The sequence below is a fragment of the Budorcas taxicolor genome, chromosome 7 (genome assembly GCF_023091745.1).
Source record: "Budorcas taxicolor isolate Tak-1 chromosome 7, Takin1.1, whole genome shotgun sequence".
NCBI classification, from domain to species: Eukaryota; Metazoa; Chordata; class Mammalia; order Artiodactyla; family Bovidae; genus Budorcas; species Budorcas taxicolor.
The window spans coordinates 6668434-6681742 of NC_068916.1; the positions used below are offsets into that span (position 1 = coordinate 6668434).

Consider the following 13309-nt stretch of genomic DNA (forward strand, 5'->3'; position numbering starts at 1 on the left):
ATTTATAACTGTTCCCACTTTAAAGTGAGCAATGCAGTGATTTTTATTACATTCACAGTGTCATGCAACCATCCCTCTGTATGGTTCCAGAACATTTTATTACCCCAAAAGGAAATCCCGTGCACACTAGCAGTCACTCCCATTCCCCCTCCCCAGCCCCTGACAACCACAGATCTACTATCTGTCTCTGTGGATCTGACTGTTCTAGACGTTTCCTATCAATGAAATCATACATTGTGTGGTCTTTTGTGTGTGCCTTCATTCACCCAGCACAATGTTTTTGAGGTTCATCCACGACATAGGGTATGTCAGAGCATCACTCCTTTTTCAAAAAATTGATTTATTTAATTGGAGGCTAATTACTTTACAATATTGTAGTGGTTTTGCCATACATTGACATGAATCAGCCATGGGTCCTCCTGACCCCCCCTCCCACCTCCCTCCCCATCCCATCCCTCAGGGTCATCCCAGTGCACCAGCCCTGAGCACCCTGTCTCATGCATCGAACCTGGACTGGCGATCTATTTCACATATGGTAATATACATGTTTCAATGCTATCTCTCAAATCACCCCACCCTCGCCTTCTCCCACAGAATCCAAAAGTCTGTTCTTTAAATCTGTGTCTCTTTTGGTGTCTCGCATACAGGGTTATCGTTACCATCTTTCTAAATTCCATATATATGCGTTAGTGTATTGTATTGGTGTTTTTCTTTCTGGCTTACTTCACTCTGTATAATCGGCTCCAGTTTCATCCACCTCATTAGAATTGATTCAAATGTATTCTTTTTAATGGCTGAGTAATGCTCCATTGTGTATATGTACCACAGCTTTCTTATCCATTCGTCTGCTGATGGACATCTAGGTTGCTTCCATGTCCTGGCCATTATAAACAGTGCTGCGATGAACACTGGGGTACATGTGTCTTTTTAAATTCTGGTTTCCTCGGTGTGTATGCCCAGCAGTGGGATTGCTGGGTCATACGGCAGTTCTATTTCCAGTTTTTAAAGGAATCTCCACACTGTTCTCCATAGTGGTTGTACTAGTTTGCATTCCCAGCAACAGTGTAAGAGGGTTCCCTTTTCTCTGCACCCTCTCCAGCATTTATTGCTTGTAGACTTTTGGATCGCAGCCGTTCTGACTGGCGTGAAATGGTACCTCATTGTGGTTTTGATTTGCATTTCTCTGATAAGGAGTGATGTTGAGCATCTTTTCACGTGCTTGTTAGCCGTCTGTATGTCTTCTTTGGAAAAATATCTATTTAGTTCTTTGGCCCATTTTTTGATTGGGTCGTTTATTTTTCTGGAATTGAGCTGCATGAGCTGCTTATATATTTTTGAGATTAATTCTTTGTCAGTTGCTTCGTTTGCTATTATTTTCTCCCATTCTGAAGGCTGTCTTTTCACCTTGCTTATTGTTCCCTTCATTGTGCAACAGCTTTTAAGTTTAATTAGGTCCCATTTGCTTATTTTTGCTTTTATTTCCATTACTCTGGGAGGTGGGTCATAGAGGCTCCTGCTGTGATTTAGAGCATCACTCCTTTTTAAAGTTTATTCATTTGGCTTCGCTGGGTCTTAGTTGCGGCAAGTAGAATCTTCAGCTGAGGCATTCAGGGTCTTCCCTTCGAGGTATGCAGACTCTTAGTTGTGGCATGTGGGATCCAGTTCCTCAACCAGGAACGGAACCCAAGCCCCTTCATTGGGAGTGCTGCATCTTAGCCACTGGACCACCAGGGAGGTCCCAGAGCTTCATTCCTTTTTTAAAATGTATGTATTTACTTTTGGCTGTGTGGGCCTCTGCTGCTGCGTGCGGGCCTTCTCTAGCTGTGAGCGGAGGCTCCTCTTCATTGCGGTGCACAGGCTTCTCATTACGGCGGCTCCTCTCGCTGCAGAGCTTGGGCTCTAGGACTCTCGGGCTTCCGTACTTGAAGCTCCCAGGCTCTAGTGCGCAGGCTCAATAGTTGCGATGCGTGAGCTTAGTTGCTGTGCCGCATGTGGGATCTTCCCGGACCAGGACCTGAACCCGTGTTTCCTGAATTGGCAGGTGGATTCTTTACCTCTGAACCACCAGGGAAGCCCCAACATCATCCCTTTTTATGGACAAATAATATTCACTGTATAGATGGACCACATTTAGTTTATCCCCTCATCAGTTCGCGCTCCTATCATTTTGTAAACACTCACCTACTGGAGAGTCCCAGGAGTGGGATGCTGGATCTGAGGGCCCGGGCATTCAGAATGCCCGTCACAGGATGCCTTCCATCGCTCTGAGCTACTGATGCGCCCCCAGCAACGTGTGGGGCTGCTTGCCTCCCCACATCCTGGCCAGCTCAGGGGCTCATCACACTTCTGAATTTTTGCACATCTAATAAATATGCAAAACTCCTCTGAGTTTGAAGATAGAAAGGGGCAGAGCCTGAGGAGAGGGGATAGATTGGGGAGTATAGACTCCAGCCTTCCAGAGTCCAGGAGAAGACTCTTGACATTTATCCCATTTTACAGATGTGGAAACTACGATAAAGAACAGTTACGGTCAAGCGGTGAGCCAGGAGCTGAAAAGGATTTGAATTTGTCTGCCTAAAGCCAGGACCCCAGTGAGGCGGAGACCCTCTCCCAGCCCACCTGTGCCCATTCCCTCCTCGAGCCCTCATTTTATTTTTTTCCATACCACAGATGACGGGATGGTTGGGTGGCATCATCAAGTCAATGGACATGAGTTTGAGCAAACTCTGGGAGGTGGTGAAGGACAGGGAAGCCTGGAGTGCTGCAGTCCATGGGTCGCAAGGGTCGGACATGCCTGAGTGACTGAATAACAATGTGGCGTGACTAGAGATTGAACCTGTGTCCCTTGCATTGACAGCACTGAGTTTTAGCCACTGGACCACCAGGGCAGTCGCCCCAGTCTCTCTTGTGTTACTATTCCTGGGATCTGACTCAGGCTGCCCTCTCCTCCTGAGACTGCAGGCTCCTGGAAGGGTTCCCCACCTCCAGAGCCCAGGCTCACTCCAGAAGAATATTTTCACACAATGCCCCTGCCCTGCTCACACACCTGCCTTGGCCCTGGGAGTAAAGCCTGGCTTTGGAGGCCTTCGCCACCTGGCCCCCACCCATCGCCAGTTCCTCCACTTAGCCTCGCCCCTCCAGCCACTCCACTCCTAACGAGGCTGCCACTCTTAACCGCTCTATCCCAGGCCGGCATGTCTTCTCAAGCGGCAGGGCCTGTGCTCCTGCTGCGGCTTCTCGCTGCAGTCTGCGACACGCTCATTTCTGCCTGCGACTGCAACTCTTCCTCCAAGCCCCAGACTCAAAGTCCTCTTCCCCAGCGAGCCCTCCTCTCAATGCTCCGCCACAGCATGTTCATACACAAGGAGAGTTCTGAGTCTGTGGGGGAGTGTAAGAGCTTGGAATATCAAGCGCAGGTTTTAGGAATCCTTGGCAAACTCCCATTCATGTGTTGAAACCCCACCTCTAATGCCTCCTTCTCCAGGAAACCTTCCAGTACCCTGACCCTCACGCCGACCTTGACCTGACTCCATCAGACTGGGGATGTCTGTTTCCAGCTTTATCTTTTTCCAAGACTGGATGCTCCTAGAGATACCGACCGGAGGCGGAGCCTCTTGGGAGGCTCAGCATGGATAATGTTTGTTGAATGAATAAATGAATGCATGGGTTGGGAGTCAACTGAGCTGAGACTGGGAAGTGAGAGTGAGTTGATGAGGTAGCAGTTAGTTGGGGTGTCACTGGGGGACATATAGTCGTTGGGTCTCAGCAAGAAGGAAGGAGGCCTCCTGCCCCTGCCCCTCCCGTGAGAATCCCGATTCTTGAGGCCTTCCGCGGGAGCGGAGCGGGGGCGGGTCTCTGGGTCTTCTGTATTCTTCCCCTCTGCACTTCACTCGGCACCAGTTCCTCTTCCCCATGAGCAGCTCGGTGCAGAGCGCGAGGAGCGCAAGGCATCGCAGTGGATCGGAAGCCGGGGAGGGTCGGACCCTCTGACCCCCACGTCCAGGTGAGCCACCACGCTGCCGGCAACTTCCAGCACGACCGAGGCCAAGGCCGGGCAGTAGGACCAGAAAGGTAGGAAGGAGGCATTGGAACTTGGGTCTGTGCAAACCAGAGCCGGTGGGGGTGGGGGGGTGGGGTGGGGGCGGGGGGTACTCGTCAGCACCCCACCCCAAGACTCTCAGACCCAGACTCCCAGTCCCCTGCAGTTCGGAAGAAAGGCAGAGGGGCGGGGTCGTTTCTGGGGCAACAGCTCATTTGCATATAGTCCTGTCTCAGGCGGCTAGCTCTCCCAAAATATTTCGGGAAATTGGGCAACCTAGCCCGAAGGGGCACATCTGAGAGAAAGGGAAGGGGCTGACTGGGCCAAGTCTCCTCATTGCCTTTCAAGCCCCTGAGGCATCAGGGTTAGGTACCCATTCCCCAGAAGGGGAGACTGAGGCCAGAGCCAATCAAAGAGGAGCAACCAGTGAAAGGCTGCTGTTTTAACACTTCAGAAGTGGCCTGAGCTATAAAAATATATACATCTATCTATCTATCTATATACAAGTGGCAAGGGGGAGGGTGACCACAAGCTGAGGTCGGGGCTTGGATTCCGGTGTCTCTGCCTAGGTTGCCTGAATGGGGGGTGCCCTGACGTGGGCGCTGTTGTTGCCACTGCTGCTGCACCAGGCAGGCAGCCAGACCTCGTCATGCAGCGTGTTCTCGGGGGACGTGAACTGGACTACGGAATACACTGAAACTTGCCTCAACTTCAGCGGCCAAATCCTGAGCCAGCTACCTCAGAACCAGTCTCTGCGGGCCAGATCCCTGCAGCTCCTCGACCTGTCTGCGAACGGCCTTCAACGGCTCCCAGGGTCCTTCTTCAGTGACCTGGAGCGGCTGCAGCTACTGATTGTGACCAACAACTCCTTGGACTTCGTGGACAGGGCGCTGGCCAAACGCTGTGACCTCGACCTGCAGGCTGACTGCAGCTGTGCCCTATTAGACTGGCACACAGACCGGCAGGACAACTGCTCTGGCCCAGAGCTTCCAAAGTGCCTACATGTGCCCACTGGTGCCTGGCACAACCTCTCTGTCTTCTTGGACGTGAGCTGCCCCTCTGGCCTGACCAAGACAACCATTGGCGCACTGGCGGCCAGCGGAAGCCTGCTGCTTGTGCTTGCCATTGCCGGCCCGGTGCTGGCCTGGAGACTCTGTAGACATCGGATGGGCCAGAACCTGAGCAAAACGTGGGCTGCTCAGGATGGCTCCAGGTCTGGCTCGGGCCGGCTGTCAAGATACAGTAGCCAAGGCCGCAGGCCTAAGCCCCCAGCCAACACCCTGCCCAGATCTTCCACCCCTGACTACGAGAACATGTTCGTGGGCACACCGGCTGCCAGACACCAGTGGGATGAACACAGGTGAGTGACCCACACACGTGTGTCTGTGAGTCTCTGGAGCTGGATGGCCAGGGTCCAACTCCTGGCTCTGCCTCTTATAGGCTGCGTGATCTTGGGCAAGTAGTTTCCCCTCTCTGGGCCTCAGTTTCTTCCTAGATAAAATGGGATTAATAACAGCCCTCCGCCTCACAGAGCTGGGTTCAGCGAGTTCCTGTACAGAAGACAGGCATCCCCCTGCATGACCTGCAAACCCAGTTTCTGGCTGACAAGGATGCGGAGGGAGGAGGCAGCTGTTCAAGGTGGTGGGGGCTCTGTGGTCACGGTCAGCAGCCTAGGCTTAGATCTCGTGTGACCCCAGGCTGCCTTTGAACCTCTGATTCTGTCTCTGTAAAATGGGACCACATCCCCATCTCTCCCTGACACATAGGAGATGCCAAGAAAGCCATCTGTGTCTCTCTACCCCCACAAAGCCCTGCCCCCCAAATGGGCTAGGCTTAGACAGATGGCTCTGTTTCCAGGTTGGGTGAGAGAGGGGGTTTCTAGGGGGACAGGCACAAGGAGGAACAAAGGCCCAGAGGTGGAAGAGAACAGAGACTGCTGTGAATGTGTTTTGAGAAGGCAAGACTTCAGGGCTGAGGTTGGAGGGGGCTGAGAGGACTCAAGCAGGAAGGGAAGAAGGCTGGGCAACTGGGCTGGGCAGCAGAATCCAAAAGATGGGGAGGCCTGTGGGAAGTTATTGATGAGAAATGAGAGCATATGCAAAGCAGACACAGATACGGCTCAAAAGCAGAAGTGGTCTGCGGTAGGGAGTAGAAGGCACCAGACTTCCTAAGGCAGTGTATGTACTGATGCCTGCTCTGCTTCGCTGTCCCCAAGATCTCAGGGCCAGGCTCCTCTAAAACATTGCTTACAATAGAATGTGTCAATCTCATCCTGCACTTCACAGTTGCAGAAATAGAGTTTCTGGAAATTCCCTGGTGGCCCAGTGGTTAGGACTCTGTGCTTTCACTGCTGAGGGTGCAGGTTCAATTCCTGGTCCAGGAACTAAGATTCCACAAGCTAGGTGGCACAGCCAAAAAAAAAAAAAGAAAGAAATGAAGGTTCTGGGAGGCAGGAGAATGACTTCCTCAAGGTCAGAAGCAGAGACTAGAACAAACCCTGACTTCCATCCCCATACAACCATTTATGTATTTTGGAGCAATTTATACTAAAGTATACATGACTGATAGACACCACTTAGTCAATAGGGCCTTTGTTCCAGGAGGAGCCAGGGGTGGGTTTAGGATGTTCTGGAGGCAGGAAAGTTCTTCTCTGGGGTCTTGCCCACCATAGCAAGACATTCCTAGAAGCTACCATCCCCTCTGATCCATTGAATGGGTGGGGAAACTGAGGCTCAGAGATTTTTGTATCGAGGCCCAAAGTCAGTTGCTTCAGGAGACCTGGGAGAAATTTTCCCATCTGAAGGGGCACTGATTCAGCTCCAGGCACCAGAGCTTCCATTTTTTCAAGAGGAAACCCAAAACTAAATTTGAATGTAAAAAAAGGGCAACTATCTCAGCTTTAGGGAAGAGGGGAAAAAAAAAAAAAAAAAAAACCCTGCCATGACTCAAGGTCCTCGGACCACAGCATTGCAATGCTGAAGGCACAGAATCTTCCCCGAGTCACTGCCCCCTTCTTGCTTTCCTCACAGAAAGTTGGGCCAGGCTGGGAGACTGCTGCCCCGTTCCCCACTCCTCTCATATGTAATTTCTCCAGGGGATCTCGCATTGCAGGCAGACACTTTAACCTCTGAGCCACCAGGGAAGCCCCATATGTAATTAGGAGTGGACTCAACCACCATTAACTACTTTGCCTCTAAAAGCTGATGTGCCTGCTCCCTGAGTCCTGCCTGAACTCCCATCTGTCTTTTCCTGATAGGTCTCCCCCTTCAGAGGGCGGCGACTTCTACATGACCTATGAGAGCCTCCAGCACGAGTCCCAGCCTGTCTACTGCAACCTGCAGTCGCTGGGCCAGGTCCCATTGGATGACGAGGAGTATGTGGTCCCCGGGCGCTGAGCAACATCTTCACCATCTCAGACTCCCGCCTGTCCCCTTCCAGGTGACGGGGCATTCTGGCTCCTCCCTGGCTTCAGTCCTCCCGTCTGAGGAATGGCACCAGGGGAGGGTCATCCTTGAGGCTCCAGAGCAGCTCTGGAGCCCCATCCCTAGCCCATTCTGCCCCCGGCCACTGGGCTGCCAGAAGGGGAGGAGAGACCCCAACGTGGATGGGGATGGGAGAGTCAATGTGTGAACTCTGTTGGCATTCCGTCAGTGTGCAAGCATTGCGCAAATAAATTCTTCAGGACAGACGAGGCTGCTGGTGAGTGGGCTCCTCAGAGTGCAGATTTCTTGAGCTCCCAAGACAAGAACTCTGAGACTCCTCAATTGCTCCCAACCCCCCAGTCTCTCCCCTCTGTCCCTCTCAGGCCCCTTTCTAGATGCCTGGTATCGTCTTGGCCCCCAAGGCAGCCCACATCAGACTCAGAAGGGTCTTTCTAACTCAACAATAGGACTGTGCTCCTCCCCTGCTCACACACCCTCTGTGGCTCCCCAGTGCCCCCAGATTCTCCGCCTGGTGGTTGAGACCTGCGTGGACCCAGCCCTGTCCAACTCACCACCCTCTCCCATTTCTCTGCCCTTCTGATCTGGGCCTCCTATCCCATCAAGCTCACTTCCCTCCTGCAGCTTTCATTTCCTTACGCATGCCATCTGTCTGCCCAGACTGCCATCCCCTTCCACATCTTCTCACTCTTAAGCATCTGTATGCAGGTGTAGAACTCTGGCCTGGGCAACACGGGTCCAGTTCCTGACCCCGCCGTGAAACCTCTGGGTGTCAGTTCCCCCACGTGTAAAACAGGGTGATTAGAATTGGTCTCTAAGGTTGTTTTAGCTCTAATGTGTTGCTGCTGCTGCTGCTGCTGCTAAGTCGCTTCAGTCGTGTCTGACTCTGTGCAACCCCATAGACGGCAGCCCACCAGGCTCCCCCATCCCTGGGATTCTCCAGGCAAGAACACTGGAGTGGGGTGCCATCGCCTTCTCCTCTAATGTGTTGAGACACCTCAACTCATCCTTAGGGGCAGCACCAGTGCCACTCCAAGAAGCTGGTTCTTCCTCAGGTAGAGTTCATCGCTGCCCAGCTCATGCCTCAGCCGGGTTTTCTGTCAGCTGCCCCCAGCCTGGCTTCTGTCAAGCCCTCAGACTACGGGAGACAGAGCTTGACACAGACAGCCCCAGTCCTGGGAGGTCAAGCCTGGACCAGAGGGAAAGTGAGAGCCAGGATCCCCAGAGAGAGATGAATGAAGGCATTTTTAAAAGGCTGTATGTAAGAGGGGAATCTGGAGTGGGTTTTGAAGGATGCATAGGTGTTTGAGAAGTAGAAAGGACAAGGCATGCTGGGCAAGGGGACCAGCTTGGAGGCGTGAAAAGACACATGGGCAGTGGCGTCCAGCAAAGGCAACACTTGGTGTTTGGGAAGACTCAGCATAGCATCTGCTGCCTCTGGGTCATCCTGACATGGAGTCTTATTGAATCACACCACCTGGGAGTGACCCAAAGTGGGAGGGGTGACCTATGAGGGTCTTCAGCTTCCTTGCACCCCTGCATCCCGGTGCTACATGGCTCAAGCCCCCACTCCTGCCCCCAGTCATCTGTCTCCCTCTGTTCACTGATGCATTGCCTGGGTTGACTCCTTGGCACAGTCCTTCCTGCGAATCAGGTGCTCCCCTGTGACTGCTCTCTTACTCATTCATTACTCATTCATCTTACTCTCTTGTATTCATTTGTCTCCTGCACTTGACCGAGCTGGAACGGAGTGGTTTTTGCCTACCTTGTCACTTCCTCCCCTCAGGGCACAGCCAAGGCCTGGCACAAAGTGGGTACCCATTAAATACATTCAGGGGCACCTAGTCATTCCAATCTGCCTCTGGGTGGGGGGCTTCACAGGGGGCACATTGCACTCACTGCTGGAGCTGGAACTGTCTCCTCCAGATCCCTGTTCCAGTTCCTCAGGGTGAACAGGCAAGTGAGGAGGGGGCTGGACTTGGCACATCTCAGCAATTTCATGATCCTAAGTAGAAAAGGATATAACCTGGGAGATGTGACGTGCATGAAAATGTTCTTCACGCCTTTTTTCTCCATACTCTTTTTTTTTGACACTGGTATGAGGCATGAGCCATGCTCAGCTCCCTGACCAGGGGTCGAACAGTGAAAGCATGGAATCTTAACCACTGGACCACCAGGGAAGTCCCTCCACGCATGCTCTTTTTACATGAAAGGATAGACGCACCGTTAACATGAAGGGAGGTGCCACAAACAGCAGAGGGACAGGGACTCCTCTAGGTCAGTGCACTTGGTGGCAGATGGACGTGTCTCTGGGCTGCCCAGGTTTGGAAAGGGGACCCCCATGGGGGGAGAGACTGCAGGATGGTGATCAAGACGGGGCCAGATACCTACAGAGACTGGACTACCAAGAGATGAGAAGACAAGGAGGGAGACTTAAAACCCAGAAGGGTCTCAGAAACAGAAGCAGAGGAGCAGGGAGGGAGAGAAACACAGAAACAGTGAGAGGGATGTCCCCGGCTGCCTGTGGGTCCCATGGATGTCCTGACAGTGAAAAGAAAGTGTCAGTCACTCAGCCGTGTCTGACTCTTTGCCACCCCATGAAATGTATAGCCAACCAGGCTCCTCTGTCTTTGTCTGCAGGCAAGAATAGTGGAGTGTTGGGAGTGTTGACAGAAAACAAAATTTTAAAAAGCAATTATCCTTCAATTAAAAGATAAATAAATTTTTAAAAACAAATAAAATCACACACAAAGAATACCGGAGTGGGTAGCTATTCACTTCTCCAGAAGATCTTCCTGACCCAGGGATCAAACCCCGCCCCTCTCCTGAATTGCAAACAGATTCTTTACCGTCTGAACCACCAGGGAATCCCACACGAGCATCACCCAGTTTCCTGGCATCCCCAAAGAACGTCCTGCCACCCATTCCCTGGCCTGTTTCAATCATCCCATATCAGATCCCCTGGGGGAACTGAGGCCAACGGGGCTAGGGGTGCGGGTGGGCTCTTCCCAAGGTAATTGACTCCAGGCTGGACACCACAGAAGGCTGGTCAGACAGCTTCACGTTTATTACCAGGGTTTTTCATAAACACACACCCTGTCAGACCACCCCTCCCCAGCCCCCTAGTTCCCAGGCAGACGACCCCAATAAATTAATAATAAATAGAAATATAAATACATAGGTTTAGGGGGGAGGGAGCAGACAGCAACGGTCATGAACAGGGTATTTCAGGTTCCAGGAGCCCACTAGACAGGCAAGGACAACCGAAGTCTTTCCAGTGCGCCCACGCCATAAATGAAGGACCAGGGCCGCTCACACGCAGTGACAGTCCTTGGCCACGAGGTCGTCAAAGGGCGTGAGTGACACGCGGCCGTCGCTGTCTTGGTGCATGAGCACCACCGGCTCGTAGCTGGCAGGCACGCAGCACGGCGCCGGAGCAGCATCAGGGTTCAGGCCATGCAAGCGCGCCTGCATCTGCGCGTGCGTGTTAGCGGACCGGAAGTGGCTCGGGCACGCGCCGATGCACATGCGCACATCCAGCTCCCGCGGCGCCAGCACCCAGTCGGCCCAGCCCAGGTCCTCAAGCGACGCGCGCAGGCTCTGCAAATGACAGCAGCGCCCCTTCCCGAGCGGGCAGCCGTCCCGAGTGTGAGCATGCGCGTGACGTCGCCCCCTGGTGGCGCTTGGCCGCCAGTGCAGCTCAAGCTGGGGTGGTGAAGAAGGCAACGCCTCCTGCAACTGGTCCGGTCTTGCTAACAGTCGCAGGCGTATTGAGGGACCCCGGGAGCCTCCGAGTGTGAGCTGTCGCCGTAGTGGCCGCGTCACGTCCCACGAGCTCCACGCCTTCGGGGACAGCCGGAGAAGGGCCCGATGCAGGCGGGAGGCTGAAGGGAGTCCCTCAGTTAAGTTGACCCGGGGGATGCGCAGGTGCAGGTGGCCGCCTGGCCCAAGTCGCACTATGGAAAAGAGGAAAGAAAGCTAGTCACTCACAGGCCTACCGTGTGCTGAGCGCGGGTTGGTGGTGGTGGTGGTGTTTGTGCCATTTCCTCCAACACCCCAAGCTGGATCCTTCCTCAGGGCCTTTGCACAGGCCACTTTGTCTACCGGCCACATTCTTCCCCTGAATCTCAGCGTGGCTGGTTAACATACCACTCCAGCCTGACTGAAGTTGGCATCGATCGATTTCATTTGGCTGTCTATCATTTGCCTCCCCCAAATGAGAATCACAGCAGGGACTTCTGACTCCTTGGTCACCACTGTGCCTGGCACACAGTAGATGCTTAGTTAGTACCCGCGGGAATGAATGAATATCTGAGCTTTAGAGAGTCTGCGATTCCAACGCTGTCTCTGCCTCCTTCTTTCTCCTGGAGTCCCACGGCACAAGTGGGATTAAGGTGGGATAAGAGCTCTCACTTCTGACTTGACTCCTCCCAGTTCCTAACGCAGCCCAGATCTTGCGCTTGCTCCGCCTGCTGGAGGCTCGGTGGAGAGCGTGAATATACTCCACTCCCTCGCTAAGACACCAGTCACATGCACCTTTAGCAGAGTCTTGGCGTGCGATTGCATCAGATTCGGAACCAGCCCAAGGAGGTTTAGCGCATCTCAGCGCACCGCTCAGTCCTCCCCCCTTCCCTTCCTTCCGCGGGACACCTGGATCTTTCCCCCGGGAAATCCCCCGTACAAACAGCCCTTTCCTTATATCCAAGGGCAGGGACCACACCCCCTAGCCCGACCTTGTCTCCGGGTTCTCCTGGGTTCTTTGAGTCTTCAGTGGAGTCGCTGGATTCTCTGGCCTTAGTTTCCCCACGCGACCCCGGGAGGTGTTGTAACATCTCAGATTGGCTAAGCCTCGCCTGGTCCCGCTGCACGTCTGGTCTTTTGCTCCCCCAAGGGGCAACTTTCTTGCCTGGTTCACCGATGGGGAAACTGAGGCTCGGCGGTAGGTCTAAGAACCACCAGTTAGATGACTGGAGCTGCCCAGGGTGGGGTCTCCGAGATTTTACTCACGTTTTGGAGTGACTACACGGACTTGAGGAGGGGGCATGAGCTCCGGGTTCGAGTCTTCCCAGGTCTGGTTCGCTCGAAGCCGTGTCAGCAGATCTTCGTAGCGTTTCCGCAACTCCCGGAATCTGGAGATGTCCAGGCTGGAGTGCACGTTTGAGGGTTCCTGGAAAATCTGGAGGTGCTCCTGGGTCAGAGACAGGGCACCTCCCGACCGCAGCCAGGAGAACATGAGCAGCATCAGCAACATCAGAGAGCGATGTGGCGCTGCCGGTCGCTGACCAGGCATAGCTATGTTAGTTAAGTTCTAAACTAGGACTGACCGGTCGCCGCTGGACCAGCCTTTATATTCCCTGGACTTTGTCCGCCCCCGCCTGCCTGGTCCCGCCTGCCGTGGGTGCAGAGTAAACACTCCACGGACCAAAACTGGGCGGGGTCTTCCGCTGCTTTTCAGAAGGCGGTGCTTTTGATGGGGTGGGGTGGGGGGTGGTGGTGGTGTTGCTCCCAGGTATGCTGGGGAACCCCCCTCAAGAGCCCTCTGAGCCTCAGTATTCTCTACTGTGAAATGGGGTCATCATCCCACCTGGACTGGTGGGAAGAATAATTTTCTCAAAAAAGATTTATTATTTACTATGTGCTAAACCCCATAGCAGGGATTTAAGAGGTGGCTTTCTTCTCTGATGAGATTCCCCCTCTCCTCTCTGCTCAAGTCAAAGGCTGAAGATAGTGAAAAACAAAGAAAAAAGAGGAAAAAAGGGCCAGAAATAGCCAGAAAGTGCAAACTGGGGTAAATCATTCCTATCCATCACACCTCTATTCCTTCACCTGG

General features: G+C 53.4%; 2 protein-coding genes across 2 annotated transcripts; one reads left to right on the forward strand and one right to left on the reverse strand.

Moving 5' to 3' along the window:
- The first annotated feature begins 4612 nt into the window (after positions 1 to 4612).
- Positions 4613 to 7646, forward strand: LRRC25 (leucine rich repeat containing 25). Its single transcript, XM_052644140.1, has 2 exons — positions 4613 to 5399; positions 7296 to 7646. The coding sequence occupies exons 1-2, from the start codon at positions 4618 to 4620 to the stop codon at positions 7432 to 7434; spliced, it is 921 nt and encodes a 306-aa protein (XP_052500100.1). The 5' UTR covers positions 4613 to 4617; the 3' UTR covers positions 7435 to 7646.
- A 3145-nt stretch (positions 7647 to 10791) lies between these two features.
- GDF15 (growth differentiation factor 15) lies at positions 10792 to 12769 on the reverse strand. The gene is made up of 2 exons (XM_052644329.1): positions 12487 to 12769; positions 10792 to 11435 (listed from the first exon to the last, which is right to left on the reverse strand). Exons 1-2 carry the CDS (start codon positions 12767 to 12769, stop codon positions 10792 to 10794), a joined length of 927 nt encoding a protein of 308 aa, XP_052500289.1.
- Between the last annotated feature and the right edge of the window lie 540 nt (positions 12770 to 13309).